The sequence below is a fragment of the Puntigrus tetrazona genome, chromosome 2, assembly GCF_018831695.1.
Source record: "Puntigrus tetrazona isolate hp1 chromosome 2, ASM1883169v1, whole genome shotgun sequence".
Classification (NCBI taxonomy): domain Eukaryota; kingdom Metazoa; phylum Chordata; class Actinopteri; order Cypriniformes; family Cyprinidae; genus Puntigrus; species Puntigrus tetrazona.
Window position 1 is genome coordinate 11,627,575 of NC_056700.1, and position 17,532 is coordinate 11,645,106.

General features: G+C 37.6%; 2 protein-coding genes across 2 annotated transcripts in view; one reads left to right on the top strand and one right to left on the bottom strand.

Moving 5' to 3' along the window:
• Positions 1–570: 570 nt before the first annotated feature.
• Positions 571–4,226, bottom strand: slc35g2a (solute carrier family 35 member G2a). The gene is made up of 2 exons (XM_043255143.1): positions 3,945–4,226; positions 571–2,927 (listed from the first exon to the last, which is right to left on the bottom strand). Exon 2 carries the CDS (start codon positions 2,895–2,897, stop codon positions 1,650–1,652), a length of 1,248 nt encoding a protein of 415 aa, XP_043111078.1. The 5' UTR covers positions 2,898–2,927; positions 3,945–4,226; the 3' UTR covers positions 571–1,649.
• An 8,558-nt stretch (positions 4,227–12,784) lies between these two features.
• The window catches only part of stag1a (stromal antigen 1a), a 39,564-nt gene continuing 34,816 nt past the window's right edge, over positions 12,785–17,532 (top strand). Inside the window, exon 1 of the mRNA XM_043262822.1 lies at positions 12,785–13,913. The gene's annotated coding sequence lies outside the window, so the exon portion shown is untranslated. The remainder of the gene's footprint in view (positions 13,914–17,532) is intronic.

The following is a 17,532-nucleotide window of genomic DNA, read 5'->3' on the forward strand; positions in this document are numbered from 1 at the left end:
CACTGATTGTCATAGGTCCTTGATCCAGACTTGTTTATTTCTCAAGGGAGGCAATAAATGCTTGCACATGATGTCATACGGTGAATTCAGGCTGATGATATCAGAAAGCCCATATATCTAAGCTTAGAAATTTCCATATGCTGACATAAATGTGTTTTGAGTGTGTTTGTTATAGCAATATGGCCTCAAGCTGAGATGATGTCCTACAGTTCAAAATTACATTTACAGGGTTTTTTTTATGTACTTTGAACTGCCACTAGTGTATATATATATATATATATATATATATATATATATATATATATATATATATATATATATATATATATATATAGATATAGAGAGAGAGAGAGAGAGAGAGAGAGAGAGAGAGAGAGAGAGATTATTGAATCATTAGTAACTTAACATTATTCGCTTCATTCATTTTAACATAACTATTTGGTTCATTCCTACCACCTTGTGGACTCTGTGGAAAATTCCTACAGAACTTTCAAAACAAGGACAAACTATTGTAATAGGTTTTTTTTTAGCTTACCCAAAAAATCTTAATATTCTCATAAAAATGCACCGTGAAATTAATACATGCTTTTATTAAAGAGAAATCAAATCTTTGAAAATATTTCAGTTTGAAACAGTACATTTGTTGTTTTTTAAAGACACCACAGAGACATTCTAACATGTTAAGTGAAGTTACTTCATTCCTGTTTCTGAAAAAAAAAAAAAAATTGTGACTAATATTATATGAACAACCCTGTCTTTACCCAGAAACGATGCCTTTGCAATGTTACATTCTTTGTCAAATAATCTGAATCTTCTGCACAGACTATGCAACCTTAATATGAGAAAACCTTGCCAAAATAAATTATTTCAGTACAATGGTTAACGTTTTTCATTTCCATGTGAATCTCTGGAGTGAGTACATGACACCAACAGCCCTCAGTATTTCTCAATAAACTGAAAATTGTGAAATCGCATGCCAACAGAAAAGCTCTGTCAGACACTAGACTGAATCACCCTGAATCACTTGATTCACTCAGTCTAATCAAGCTGTGCCTAAAATTTTTGCTTCACTTTTCGGGGTCATGCAGTCACTAAATACCAACAGAGGGCACTCTAAACAATGTCAATTTGTGCAAATTTATGGAAATATCCGATGTTGTCGTTGCAGCTCCTATACAAGGACATTTATTTGGATGTACTACATAATAAAACTAGATATGACACGGATAAACATGGATAATTATTTCATAATGTGCGATAAGAATCAGTAACCTCTTTGAGCTTCACATAATACAACAGTCAAAGACAACTTCACAATGGCACTTCATTAATGAATAAACTTTACATAGATCTTTTCCTCAAACATTCACAAAATCCTCGGTGCACTCTTAAAAATAAAGGTTCTAAATTGATTTTTTTGCCATAGAAGAATATTTTTTGGTTTCCCAAAGAACCTCTTTTTCTCGATTTGAAGAACATTTTCAATATCTAAAGAACCTTTTGTGCGATTAAAAGGTTCCATGGATGATAAAGGTTCTTCATGGAATCACAGATGCCAATGACACTTTGTTTTTAAGAGTGTGGGTATCCATATTTCAAGGTTTGAAAAATCTAATTTGACAAAGGAAATTCTAAAACGATAAGTTTGATCACTTTATCGGCGAGTCGAGGATCTCTTCATATTCCTGTCTTTTGCTCTTGCCCACCCAATAAAGCTTTACAGCCGTCAGCACGACAACGCTGATGATGATGATGAGACTCCCGATGATGTCATACACCGAGGGCACCATGTGGAGCACAATCAACTGCAGAAGCATAGCCACAACAATCTCCATATGCTGAACGGTGCTGACCAGTGCGGGATGGAACTTGTTGAGGGCGTAATAGACCCCCAGGAACGCCACGGTGGAGCAGACGCAGATGCCGATTAGATACCCCCACGTCTCTCCATCCAGAGGAATGATGGGCTCCTGCAGGATGAACATAGTGGACACTCCCCACACCGTTCCGGTCCAGCCAAAGGTGAAGAGCGCAGTCCACATGCTCACCCTCTCTTTGATGGCACGGTATATGATCATGGACAGGGCCGCCATTAAACCTGCCATCACCGTCATGGTGTAGCCAAAGGCCTCCTTCCAGAAGCCAAGTGATCGGTGCTCGCCTACGATGTTGGGAATCATGACCAAGCAGAGACCAAAGACGCTACTGACAACCGTCACCACGTCTGTCATGCCCAGTCGCTCATCGATGAGTAAAAACGCAAGTACGGCGCTGAAGACCGTCGTGGTGGCTCTCCACATGATGGTTCCATTGCTGGGCGGGACGATGGCAAAGGAGGTGTACGCACACGTGATTGAGATGACATTGCACACACCATAAAAGAAAAGACGCAATCTGTAGCCTTGTGGCCCGAAAGGAGGCTCCTGGTAATATAACACAACCCCAATGGACAACACCTGGATGACGGAGCGGATGAAGAGCAACTCCAGCGACGGCACCCTCGAGCGGTCGGCAGCCAGGCGTGTGATGAGAGCCACGCAGCCGTGGGCCAGAGCCGCCCCAAACAGAGCAGCCCAGGTCATGCGTGAGGCGAACACCGAGGCCTCCCCGAAGCTCTGCAGCTGACCTCCGACCCCTTTTTCCTTTTGGTCGCCAGGCGATTTGGATCGACTGTCAAGCGCGCCGAAAAAAGTCCTGCCTGACTTGCTGTCAGTGAGGTGCTTCCTGTCTGAGGTCTCTTCGACAAATGAGCCAAAGTCTTCGAAAGATGGGGCGTCATCGTAGCCCTCATCTCCAGGCTGGGGAAAGTGAGTGGCGTATTTGACTGTCACTGTATTCGGGTGGATTTTGACTCTCTTCTTGGAGCCAAGAAGATGCTTTGATGGTGAATCCTCCATTTTCTTACAATACCAGCTGTTGAGTAGCTTCTGAATGTAAAGAGAAAGAATTGTTCACAAATGAAATACTTACAAAACAAGATGTACAGCTCAAACAATGCTTTTAAATTGAGCGAAAATTTCACAGGGAGAGACTTCTCAAGCAAAGCTATGACATATAAACGTCCTGATGTTCTGGAAGTATTTTTGGATCTGGATCGATGACTATTACTCACACCGAGTTCACCACAGCATGAAACCTAAGGCAAACTCTTTCTTTCAAAAAACTGAAATTGAATCATATATGCTTTTTAATTTTACATGCAGGAAAGCAATGTCATATGGTGAAAGATTATTACAATTTAAAATGACTGGAATATTTTTTTTTTTTCAAATGTAATTTATTTATTTGATGCCAAAGCTGAATTGAATCAGGTTTTTGAATAAAAGCATTAAAACACACACACACACACACACACACACACACACACACACACACACACACAAAAAACTTAGCTCCAATTTTTGGAAGTGTTTATGTCAATCTGTACAAAAGCAAGTTTTGTAAATAGTTTTAGACTGCTTTTTACATTCCCTTTCTTCTCCTGAGCAAAAACCAAGCTTTTTTTGTGTGTCAGTTAATTAAGATCTCTACCTACAAGAGCTCTCAAAAATAACATAAAGGCTACACTGAGAGTAAAAAAGTGTGACAACTAGCCCCGCCGTCTCCTACCAGCTATTTTGAGAACATGGTCAACAATGACGCCTGCTTCGATGATGTCACATGACGCAGAAAGCAGAGGATGAAGCTGTCACATATGAGTGACATTTATCAGAGATGAACCGATTTCCCCGATGCTGATTTTATGAATGAAGGAGGCACGCTGCGTCTAGTACTACAGCACCGAATGCACGCACGCCCCTCCTGTTATTCATGCCTTACATGCATGATCCTTTTGCTTTAATAGGCTACCTATATAGGCTACATGTGAAACAACACGGCCATTCGTCAGAATGTAACTCGGAAGACCACCTGCGCAATGACCAAGAACAACGATGAAACCTCACCTGTCCTCTCAGACGCTCCTTTCCACTGAAGATCCGCGAATCAATCAGCGATCATTGTGAGGCAATGCGTTTATTCTTCCCATGCCTTACTGGTTTCTTCGCGGGAACGCTTATAGATTTGTCTAAATAAATAATAGCAGTGCGCCTCCGCCTCCGGTCGGCTCGCAGGATGCTGAAGGGACGTTGTTTCTGGGTTGTGAATCTCAGTCGAGCTGCATGCATGGACTAAGATGAGGAGCATTTGCTCTAAGCGTGCGTCATCGTTCAGGAGGAGCGTGTCATTGACGCAGTACAACTTCACCTAACAATACTTGAATCACTCCATCACTCTTCCTTACTGTGGATGAATGCCATTTATAGGAGCAGAAATGAATAAATAGAGATATTTGATTCGAGTTCCATACATAGGCGTGACAGGCTCGCCCAAATCAATAAGGACGAAAACGATATTTTTTTAGTAAGATTTTTAGCCTGGGTATATTCAACCATGTTAAACAAGCCATGAGCCAAATGCATTAGTGGATTTGTTAAAAACGCAACAAGCACTGGCCTTTTTTAGAAGAGTTGTTACAAGTGCATTATTAATTACTAAATAATACATGTGGCTATACAGCTACATGGTGTTTATCAAAAATAATTAACTGGCGTGAAACAATATTACTATATAAACTCTTACAAATAAAGGTGCATTAAAAGGTTGTTCACGGTGATGCCATAGATGAACCATTTTTGGTTCCACAAAGAAGCGTTCAGACGAAAAGATGCCGTATATGTTTATTACTTTTTTTAATTGGAGCAAACTTCCTTCTTCTTTTTGAAATCTTCAATGACAACGCTCTTAGAAATACAGGTACAAAGGGGTATCATTTCGTTTGTACCTGAAGGGTCCATTTTGGCACCTAAAAGGTACATATTAGTACTTAAAGTGTAGATATTTGAACCTAATAGGTATAAAAGTGTACCTTTTGATAAGGTACCGCCCTAGTGACAGCTTTTGCACCTTTGTTTCTGAGAGTGCGTTGTGAAGCACCTTTATTCTCATTCTCATTTTCTTTTTGCACTGAATTAAGAAGAATGTCGTGTTTCGTGAAACAACATTAAGGCGCAGAATCTTTTTAAGAGCACTTGTTCTGTCTACAAAATGAGAACCATGCTTGACTCTTCAAATATTAAAGACGCTTTAAATGTGATCAGGAGCAAGAACTGCATCATTCATATTTCATGACACGTTATGACCCCTGTGACTTCTGCTACTATAATGAGGGGAGATCGCAGCATGCTTTGACCTTCCACAAGCCAACTGATTGCCTGACGCAGCTGTGTAACCCAATATTTTAAAACAAAAAGGTTTAGCATATTTTTTCCACCAGGAACCTAAGACCTATTGTCTTGCTGGATGGATTTTGTTTGTCTTTTCAATGGTAATGAAGCTTTAACATTTTTTACATTTGATCTCGTCCATCATGTCTTAAGTGAGTGAGTTTGTTGTGCTCCTCTATTTGTAATTACTCACAGATAGCCTTTAATATTTATAATAACCAAGGGTGTGTGAAAATAGCAATGCCCTGTTTCCATAGTAACTGCAGAGAGTTCACCGGAACATGCGGTTCAGCCCAGAGGACCAGCGATTTATCTTAAAATGTTTATTTTTCAGGTTTCAAATAGGCTGCACTATGAAGCTCCCTGAATAAACAACACATGGGCGGTTTTCTACATGCTATCAACACCACACTCATCGAGACTTGATCATTCCAGCCCTCCTTCTGCTGTCACACCTGGTTAATGAGGTTTTCATGAGTCAGACAGGAAGCTACATCACACGCGCACTACTCATTCGGTTCCATTGATTTCACAGACATTGGGGGTGAACCGGGACAGTTCTGCCTTAGGGATGACTTTTACCTCTAATGAAATAAAAATGCATAAGGAACACCGGTTTTATGTGAGATATCTGAAGAATGGAGAATGATGGATGAAAGTCATTTCACAGACACAGAACAAAAGTGTCAATGCTATTTTTTAGCACAGTTTAATGCTCTTTGAAGACACATTAAATTATCATTAAATGAAAACACTCATACACATTATGTATCGCTCATACATATTATTTAGCTTTAAATTTAATGTTTCACTTTGTTAATAAAAAAGCTATATTTTAATTTTTGATAACACACGTGTTTACATTTTTTTTGGTTCAACAGGGATATAAGGACAGTGATATTACAACAACGCCTCAAAGTGACAACGGCTCTGCGAGGCAAAGGCACTGGACGAGGCAGCAGAGAAAAATATTATAAAAATAATAACAGAAATACATATATGCTGAGTTAAAAACAAACCAATATGGGTAATTTTGGCAATCCAGCACTGGGCCAAAATAGACAAACTCCCCAAAAATCGAGTAATGACTAACAGCAAAGGCAAAACAACAGTCAAATGGTATTGATAAGCAAAAACATTTAGAAACAGATAAAACATATAAATATAAAAAATAAATAAATCTGACATTAGACTTTAGAGACAGATTTGGTCTGCCCTATGTGACATGAAGTCCAGAATGACCCTTGCACAGAACATTGTTTGTGTAAAAAATGGACTCACAATTTAACAAACTGTAATCCAGGGGTTTTGCACCACAGGTCTAAACCTGGTTAAACCAGATCATGTTTGCACTGGGCAAACAGGCACTCTGTAACCGATAGCCTCACTCTCTTCATATGAGCTGCTCATAATGAATAGACCGCATCTTTTCCCTGTTATTTTGAAAGCATTAAATACATTTGCTCACTCCACTCAAGTGTGTACAAGAAAATATTGGCAGTCTTAAACAGGAAAGGAAAGTGATGCAGCAGAATCAATAAACTCCCATTTGACTAAAACAAAATAGATATTTTTTTCCTTCTTCTGCCTCGATTCAATGCAACTTTTATATGCTAAATAACATGAGCTATTAAAATATATTAAGGTAAATAAACTTAAAAATAAACTTACACGACTAAAGCCAAACAGTCAATCGATCAGTAACAGTTTTATCACACAGACAAATTCAAAAAATGACATAACAGATAAAAATACAAATATACTCTTTATATTCCCAGCGCATATTCTTCAGAAACACAGCTCGGCATGCTAACAAAAGAAAACGAAGGTTTATTCACCGTGCACAAAGACAGCAGGTGTCATTATAATTCCAGGAGCTGCAGGCAGGATACGGCCGTCTTGTTAAATGAACACGCTGAAACACAGTTGGCACACAGTTGAACGTTTAATTATAAGCATTTGTCGTGTTATATGCTTTCAGTAATATATTCTTGAACATATAAATGACGCTTAATGATATTCATTGTACATAATTCAGATACCGACATATTCCATCATCTCCCGTCTACTCTACTAAAGCTCTTCTGTAGTGTGTCAGCAAGGCATTTAAATAAAGCCCATATCCTCATCTAACCGCGGAGTTGGTTTTCATGTCAGGTGCAGACGTTTTCCCCAAAGCTACAAGAGTGAAGAAAAACTGAAGAAGACAATGAACTGCAGCATGCAAAACAATAATAGCTTTGTTCAGGACATTTTGGTGATTGGTGATCGAAACGTTGTAAATAGCAATCATTCAGAAAAATAAATATATTACATTGTTGAGCATACAGCAAGCTATTTAAATAAGAACACATTGCAACCCACTTAACAAGCTGCATGTGTAGCCCTCGCAGCCTAAATAACCTGATTAAGGTTGACCTTAACTGCTAGATGTGTGGCAAAAGTTTGCATGTGATTTTGCTGTAGGCTGCAGTTAGATGCATGCACATGAATTACCCTGAGGCTCTCGAGGCGACAGCTGGCTTGCTGTTAGAGTACAGACACAGATGAAGTAAACATTACATTTCTGGAAATCAAATTTAACTATTTAAAATGTTAATAAATTGAATTTAACTTTAACAAACTGTATAAAAATTATGACTCAGGAAAATGTAATAGTTTGAGATCAAAGGGTCAGTCTGGGGAGTATACAGATATTTGATATCCTGTCCAGTGCTCTGACACAATCTGTATTGTTAAAAGCGCTTTATAAATAAAAGATATTGATTGATTTGTTGAACATGTTACAATTAAAATTAAACACAATAGGTAACAGTTAATTTTTTATTAATAAGTATTTAAGTACACCTAATATAAATTACTTACCTAATATTAATTATATATATTGTACTTTTACCAGCTGATGAATGATAAAGCCAATCAGAAAGATTGCATTTATAGCAGACTTTATAACTACAGCAGATGCTTATAATAAACAGATTGTTATCTTGTGCTGGTGTGGACTGGTGTCTCTCTTATTGGTGTCTGTTATTGGCCACCTGCACAGTACATTTTACTGGTCCACCCCCCCGGTAAGATTTCTGGGGACCCTCAAGTGGAAACATTGCAGGCCCCCCAAAAGCTCTAGGCTCCCCGTAAACGGTCGCACTTCTGACCCCAGTATGCTTCTAATATCTTTCTCTGAGGACGCTATTTTTCACCTACCTCTTGAGAAAAGTCTCAAGCAATCCCAAGTGTCAAGTCCCAAGCAATTAACGGGAAGTACTACCTGACAACATGCTTATAAAAGAACAACAGATGAGGGATGGAGCTTGTGGGCTCGGTTTGCCAGTGATTGTGCAATCATGAATATGACTGTATGTGGAGTGTTCTTAAATTCATACATTTTTTATTGTTGCAATAGAACGCAGACACCAATGAGGTGGAGCGAAAGAGCTGCTGTGAGAGCTCACAGCAAGGTTACTGTGCTGTAAAAATAGAGCTTAGCTGCTGGACATGATCGCTGTTAGCTGTCCTTGCTTCAAAGACGTTTGCTGGACATTGTGTGATTAAGGCTAAGGGGGTGACACTGTGTTGACAACGTCATGCTGTGTTGTTTTTGCAAGTGACAGCTTGTTCTCTTAGTGATGATGGCCCTGCAAAATTGCACTGTAATCACAAATGTGAATTTATGGACAGTGAATGTTTTTCAAGCTAATATTTTTGTCTTGTTTCCAGCCAAAATATCAAAAAGGCTGCTTAGGATGCGTGATATCACTGCACCTGCTGAGTCAATGGTATGGCAACAAACTTCCTTGATTATCACTCCAGAATATCAGTTCCTGATCATAATATAGAAAATAGCAATTTTTCATTTTCAGCCGATCTTAGTACACAATTTTACTACAAAAGAGTCAAGTTTTAAATAGGAAAAATATGAAACTCTTTGGTCATTTTTGGAACGTGATGCTACTGATCGAACTGGATTTAATGAACTATGCTAAGCTACGCTAAAAGCGTTATCACCAGACTCTGTAAAACTCAACTTATTAACTCTGGGGGAATTGGAGAACAAACCTAGTTCCCAAAAAAGTGGAGTGTTCCTTTAAATAGACATGCGCTGTGTTTTGAGTATATGTATGGATAGTGTGACTCACTTATGGCATGCGTGACTTATGTCATACAGGATAAGAATATGATTTGAATGGCTCATCACTAAATTTTATATTCTTTTCCACCTACTGTTTCTCCCTCCCACCGATTGTGTCCCAGAGGAACGGAAGCAGGGGATAAGCCGTCTTCAAGTACTTTTGGCCAGGGTAATTACATCCCTTATGTCAAGTTGCTATGGAGACAAAGAGGAGAGCAGCAATCAGAGCAAACATTTACTGAGGCTGCAGGGAATGGCTTTGTTTGAACTTCCTGCGACATGTGATTGTGACTGAGAAACAATTAATTAGATGTGAAATTTTGGGATTTAAAACTGGCCTGATAGAATAATTTACATTTACATACAGCAGTAAAATGTTTGATAAGCTGCCAATCATGACATACAATGAGAGAAAGTTAAAACACTTTGAACAGTAACATGGCCTGCAAGTGGAGTCATAAATAATTATTTAACTTCTGACCACATTAATAATCAAATGAGGTTCAATTTATAAGCTGTTGCCAAGCAGTTAGTGGGAACAGATGTGTCAATGTTTAAATAGCTCAAACAAGTGTTATTATTTTCCATAGTTATACTTTATTTTATGTTTCAGTAATAAAATACTGCATATAAGACATCAAATGAAAAGTTACGCCATTAGCTTTCACAATTTGTTTTTGCTTTTTAAAATACAATATGCAGGTAGATAAACACACATAAAAATAAAAACTAAATAAAATAAATATAACATAAAAAAAACATATAAAAAAAACCCAGAAAACTTTTATGACTAGAATTTCTATTATCACTGAACGCTGAAGAATCATTGAAGAGTGTTGTCACTGTTGGTTGATTATTCCCAATGGAAACCACTTGCCGTTTACTTAGACTCATCTTAAAAAAGCTTGCCATCTAATTTATTTCTTCACAATAGTCACAATTTTTTAACTCAAAGTGAAAATCATCATAGCTTGGTAAAGTTCTATAGTGATGAATATGAGCCCACATCAAGTATATTTTTGCTCTCTTTGTTCTGGTACAGCAAAAGAAACACTCCACAATATTGTTTTCATGGCTTGAAGTTAAAACGATGTCAAATTTACCCTCAATGCAATGGCTAGTTATTTTAAGTATGTCATATAACACAAAGTAATGTTCCATATTCATACTGTTTTTTAAATGAAAACAAAAAACTTCGGGATGCTGACAAGGAGCATTAAATGAGTGTTCACAGGCTGTGAAAAGGGTCTGTTTCAATTACAAAAAGGTATAGATCGGTGTTAAATCTTACAAATAGTTAAGTTGAAGTAAAAATCTGTCAAATAAGTATGATTGGTTAACTGCTACAGTAGTTGATCAGTCTAATATTGAGACAGTTTTAACATAGTGGCTATGTTTATGCAGCTTCAATAAATCTAGTATTCCTGTCACTCTCTCAAAGCGGAAAGGTATCTATGTACATATTTCCTTCGAGCATGTGACTGTCTACAAGGTTTGTGCTCAGTGGAAAGATGTGATAGTGAAGTTTTTATTGCTGTTTAAACTTTACACAGACATAGGCAACAGCAGAGCCCAGGGAATGAGTCACCTCTAAATATCAATGCGGCTTGACATCAAACTATGAATCTCGGCTTTTAGTCCATGACTTGTTCATTAGTTACGTTATTGTTTAAATTGCATTAAAATACACTCGACACAACGGAATATGAGACCTTTAGATTTTATATAATGGTCTTCCAGGTGTGTTTAGTGACAGAAGCCATATGCTCCACCAGGCCCATTCAAATCAATGACTCACTCCTTCCACCCGTTTCCATTTCCATTGTTCTTCTCTTGGGAGAAGAAAGAGGCCCAGTAAATTCTCTTTCGTCCTGCTCATAAATCTAGATTCACCTAATTGGGTTAGAGTGTCCCGAATCCATCAGAAAACTGGCAAAAGCCACCGCTGGGAAAGATTCTAAACAATACTGGATCTAATCTGACGATAAAACCAGTTGGGGGAGGAAACAGGAAATACAAATGCATAGATCATCCAGGTATTGACGAGTAACAAGTGCTCTCTTTGATCTGGCGTGTCTGTGAGGAGAATAATAAGCTGGCCTGGTTTCACAAATGATGCGTTCTGCAGCTCATATCATATCCACTATTGTTTTGTCTCCAGGTAGTCCTTATCATCCGCATTGTAAATAGTGTGAAACAGCAAATCGACAAACAGAGTGGGCTGGTGGATCGCAGCTTCAGCCCGATGTCAGGTATCACTGCGGTGTGAGGTCTGTGTTGTGGGATTTATCTCTTAGATTAGGATCTGTCCCCACAGAGCTCGTGACTCTGCTGCAGCCTTTAACAGCTCCTGAGAGAAACTGCTATGCTCACAGGCGGCCAGGCGAGGTGATACATTGCCTTTTAATGCCAGAGCAGGAGTGAGGCAGGGAGATGGGGCATGAAGGAGACAGAAACCGTTCGCTCTTTAAGCAGCATGTTAGCACCTTCCCAGGAGAGCTCTCGTTCAGAGAAATCATTAAACCAGCTAAAAGCGATGTACCCTGTGATGCACAGACATTCACTTTCTGCTTGTCACATGGCATGGAGGAGCTGGACTATCTCTCCGTCAGGATGCACAATATCATAGCAGGCCTACCTGATCAGTCATTATTAGATGTGCATATTATTTGATCTTTAGTATAGTATAGTATATTTAATCATCAGTATAATTTTACATTTAAATGACATGCAAATTACCTCCATCATCTAACGCTCACTTAAAGTTCAAAAACAATCATTTAACACATTCTTAATGTCATCTTTTGCAGGTCTTGAAGAATTCATAGCCATTTTCATACTGCGGATGAATATTGTGATACCCATATTTACTTGTAACATTTAAAATGATTACTTTTAGTTTGCTATGCTGTCATAAATGCTAGAAATAAAATGAATACATTAAAAATAAAACATCTTTATATTATTTAGTCATTTTAATTTTAATATTTGACTTTTATTGATGTTGTATATATTTTATTGATGTTTACATGTTTTATGACAACTACAATCTATTGGAAAATTATTAGAATAAACCACATTAAATTGTTAAATTTAAAGCTTTAGTATATGAAATAGTGCTGTCAAAACTGATTAATTGCGATAAAATCCAAAATAAAAGTCTGTGTTTACATGATATATGTACTGTATACATGTACTGTAATATATATTATATGGCTTGAATATATTATATATATATATATATATATATATATATATATATATATATATATATATATATATATATATATATATATACGTGTATACACAAACATTTATTTTGGATGTAATTAATTGATTTGACATGAAAGTAGGCCTACAGTAAAAATGTGACAAGAGGTTTGGATGATCAGAAAGTTTTTATTGTTTCGCACACATTACATGCTATATTTGATGTCTTAATTTTGTGTAGGCAAATAGCACAGAAATACCAGAAGAAGCAAATTACATTTAATATATATATTTTTAGATTTACTTGCTTTTTATATGTTTTGCACAGCATCTGATCTGGTCTGATGAGTTGTTTTCATTGTGATTCAGACCTTCCTGCTTAATTTCGAATGACTCATCAGCCCTGTAACAAAACGAGAGGCCAGTGCGGACCAGACAACAGCTCTAGGCCCTGTGAAGACCACCCACATACATTACTCTCCAATCCCCTGGTGCAATTACACAAAGGTCATTGCAGATTAGACAATTACTAAAGACTGAGAGCTTTAATATATTGTTTTCACATAAAAAGAAAGCACGCATAAAACCCAGTCAACAAGATTCAATTAACAAAAGCAGAAAAGGGAGAAATAAAAAGGAAGTAAAAAATGATCATTCTTGGAAAAAAAAAAATCAATGGAGCGTTCAGTATGCTATGCAATTAAAACTAATTTATTCCAGTTACACAGAACAACACATATTATAACACATAGTACAATAATTCAATTTTATTGTATATTAAATATTGTATATAATATCCATTTTATGCTTATATTTAACCCACATTCAAACACGATTCATAGAAATGATTGTGTTTACAGGAGTTCCTGAGACATCGATCACCAAAGGAATGAAATATACCGTTAAATCGTATATGCTGGCCGATTATGTGTTATCATTGTACAGTTTAAACGATTACAAGCCCGAGTCCTTCCGAAGAAGAAACGCGCCAAGATCGTGTTATTTTAGCGCCTAAACAGCGTACGAGCCCGTCGTGGCTGTGAGGGGTCTCTCCTCCTCCCCCCGCCACCGCCCGCCGGTCTTCGGCTGTTCTCGGCTGTGTCCGCCAGAGGGCGCCCGGGCTCCGGTGTCAACACGCGCCATTCGATTGTGGAAAATGCCACCAGATGGCGGTTTAGGATTGCTGCTCTTCTGAAAGGCGCGGTTCCTTCTCCCGGTCCAATTTTCAATTAATAAATCCATATTTAGCAAAAAAAATATCGAATTCCGAATAGCGGGAACGCCGACCTTTGCGACCATGAGCATCCCAGGTGAGTCGTACGCGTTTTTGTGCTGTTGGTGGTGTGTGAAGGGTAGCGGGTCTGGAGATTAAAGATGGAGGACAGCGGGGCTGGTGGGGGATGGGCGGCTTCTCCTCCGCTCTCACACTGACTGCATCTCCTCAGGCCAGATCCACACTCCCGCAGCCGGGCTTCAGCGGCTCGTCTGCGGCTCCGCGAGCACACACGGCTCGGTCGTAAAGAAGGGGGCTCAATTTTATAAGGCAGAAGTGCAATTGAGCTCATATGCGTCTGCAGACCTGCATCGGGCTCGTCGCAGATAGCTATTGAGCTGCATTATATAATGATCAGTTTATGGCAAACACTGATTGCCGCGGGCTTGAGTAGATGCTGGTTTGGTCCTCAGGTGTTTTCTTTTCTTTTCTTTTCTTCTTCTTCTTCTTCTTCTTCTTCTTCTTCTTACGACATAATGAAGGACCCGTTATTTAAGCAGTTAAAGACACGAAATAATTTCAGACATGTCAACAACAGGCTTAACATTTAGTCTGGTTTGCTTTAGTCATGATTACATGATTAACCCCAGTGTAAAAGATGGTGAGGAGAGAAGAAGCAACCAGACAGGTGTAATACTGTTGCTATAATCGAGGAATATGTGAGAGACTTCACTGTGTGTGTGTGTGTGTGTGTGTGTGCGTGTGTGTGAGAGAGAGAGTGGGGGGTGGGGAAGGGGTTTGAGTTTTCACCTTTGTTTTCATCTGCACTTTCTCAGACTGAAGGAAGATCACACTAGCATTGAAACTTCACAGTCATCCCACATTTGACTTGTGTCATTACTTTTATTTCTCTGACTCAGACAGGTATTTCAGCGAGTCAGCTTAGGTTAAACTATTAGGGTAACTTAATTCGTAACCATTTTATAGGCTCTTCGGTAAATTAGTCATTCTCTTTAAAGTTCAGATTCATCTCAGAAACATAGGAGCACCCCTAAATCTCCCGTTCAACATGTATCCTCCGTTTTATTATACATAGCAATTCTAGGATTTTGGTACTAAATAAAATTTTGGCCTTTGCAGTGCAGTGCAGTGTTTTTTATTGATAACAGAAATTATTAAACAAAAAATCCTTTGAATGAATGAGCAATTATGGAAATTAATAACATATTAAAAGCCACATAAAATCTTAAAAGTAGTAAAAATTATTGTTTTAAATATGAACAGCAAAATCATGGAAATTAATGAAATCAAAACCAATGGAGGATTATTTTCTAGTAATATTTAGCTTGTTTTATTTTTTCATCTCTTGCTTTGTTATTGTACTACAGTGATTAAAATCATCTTGTAGCAGATTTGTTTTTGAAGCAGAAGTTGTGTGAAACTTGTGTTATTCTGAAAGTGTTGATTTGGTTCGAGACGTGAAAATACACATTTAATTAAAAATGCTAATTCGTGAGGACATTTGGGAATAATATAGCATGCTGCTTCCAAAGTTTTTATTGGTTTTGAACAAATAACCAATTTCCTCTGTGAATGGGCGTTTCTTCAACTACAGGAACTTTTAGAAAATAAACACTCATCCATCCATCCGTCTGTCTGTTTACATTGATTTTTGAAACCTCACTGTCTGGTGATTGCTGTCTTTTGATCATCAAAACAGTATCTTGTAGGCATAATTATATTATTAGATTTGTGAACCAGACAGCCCTGGACATATTGTTATCAGTTACATACATGTAAATTCATTTGTGTTATATTAAGTTATTTTTTTTTTTTACATTAAATCATATAAATTTCATGCTGTATTCACTGGACTTGTTAAAATCTTACAGCTGTATAGACTAGCAGTGGTGAGGAAAACCGCTAGCTGACTTTTTCTGTGAAGCGCAAATGATGTAACCATTTTTGTGCAGGGTTACCCAACATGGCACATCCTGTGGTTAAAAGTGTGGGCATTAAAAAAACCATCTGAAGGAAACTGACTCTGGTTCAGTGTGTGAAAATATATATATATATATATATATATATATATATATATATATATATATATATATACCTGACCGAACGGAGACTACTAACACAATTCGTCCTACTTTGCATCTTCTTTTCTTAATGGATTAATTGATTATAATCCTACTATGCGAAACTGAAAGATGTTGTTTCGTTCAGTCGCTGGTCTCTGATTTAGAGGTGTTTAACTGTGGCTCACCAAGTCTTTTAGCAGCCAAAACCCATGTGTCCGCATCTCCATCTGTTCACCATTACTCCTCACAACACAATCATAATGACATCTTCCTTCCTAAAAACCAGTGAGAAGGCTTGTGCGTGCTAGCGCTTCGGTTTTTTATGATCGCAAGGAAGCCTGTTCTGAACGATCTGCTTGACGTCAGCAGGGTTTACTTTAGTGCCAGACATCAAAAATGAAATCAGTTTGTCTTTAAAAATAAAAGCCAGCTCTGTGTTTTAATATGTTATCTACACATAGATCTAGATGAAATCAAATAAATCTGGCATTATAAACCATGCTTTTCTTATTATAAGTGTATTTATGTGTGTTGGTTGCTATGATCACCTTGAAATTTTGGTAATTATTTTACGTAACATAGTAGACTATATTAATAACGATATATACCCTTTAATTTGCAAGAAATGTTAGGTTTATAGCTAGTAAATAATGCAAAAAAACTAAATGGGTTTTAACTTTGCATCAGTATTTGAGATTTCCTAAGATTGCTTTGTGCTTATCTTGGCAAAAGGTTTACTGTATGGTCTTTTTATCATGCAAGAAATGTAGTTTACCTGAAATAGAGTTCATTTTGAATGTGTTCTCTTGGCGTGGTGCAGCAGATTGTTTGCTGGCAGTTAATCAGAGTCTTTCTCAGACCTGAGGCCAAAGTCTGTGAAGAATGGCACGAATGAACGAGTTGAAAGGTTCAGTCTGTTGATATGAATGTCATATTAATGATGGAAAGAGGCCATGAAGTATTATCTACTTTGATTTACTTTTCGAAATCAATTCAGCATAGGGCAGATCCAGTAATACAAGGTCTATTGGGCTACAAAACAAGTTGTTTTAAGCAGACATAGCAAACAAGTCAGTTTTCGGTTCATGTTCTTGCTGTCTAAAGATGACATTTTTATTTCAAATTGGGGCAAAAGTTCTTTTCCAAATTTAACTCAAAATGCAACTTAGTAAGGCCATATGACAATAACAGAGCATGCAGCTGTTTTTTGAATTCGGTTTTGTAAATGTGAAAACAATTTTATTTGTAGATGGATGTTTCTTAACTTAACTATTAGCACTATAAACCTCAAAATATATATATAACCTCAAAACGAATTTTTTACAGTCTTAAGTTTATTATTTTTAATAACAGTTCCCAACATACATGATGCATTACAGGAGATTTCTGCTTTTGTCAGTCATGAATATTCTCACCAGTGTTGGTAAGTTATTACACTAACCTTAAAAAACTTTGCTGAGGAAAAGTTGATTATGTTGGGAAAAGCCATAATTTGTAGGGGTGTAATGATTCCTGTTTTCATGGTCAATTTCCAAATTGTGAAGGCAATCATCCTTATCCCCTCGTTAGTGAAGACTTCTGAGCGAACAGAACACATGCGTTTCATCGTTTAGTTGTTTGGAACGCACTTGT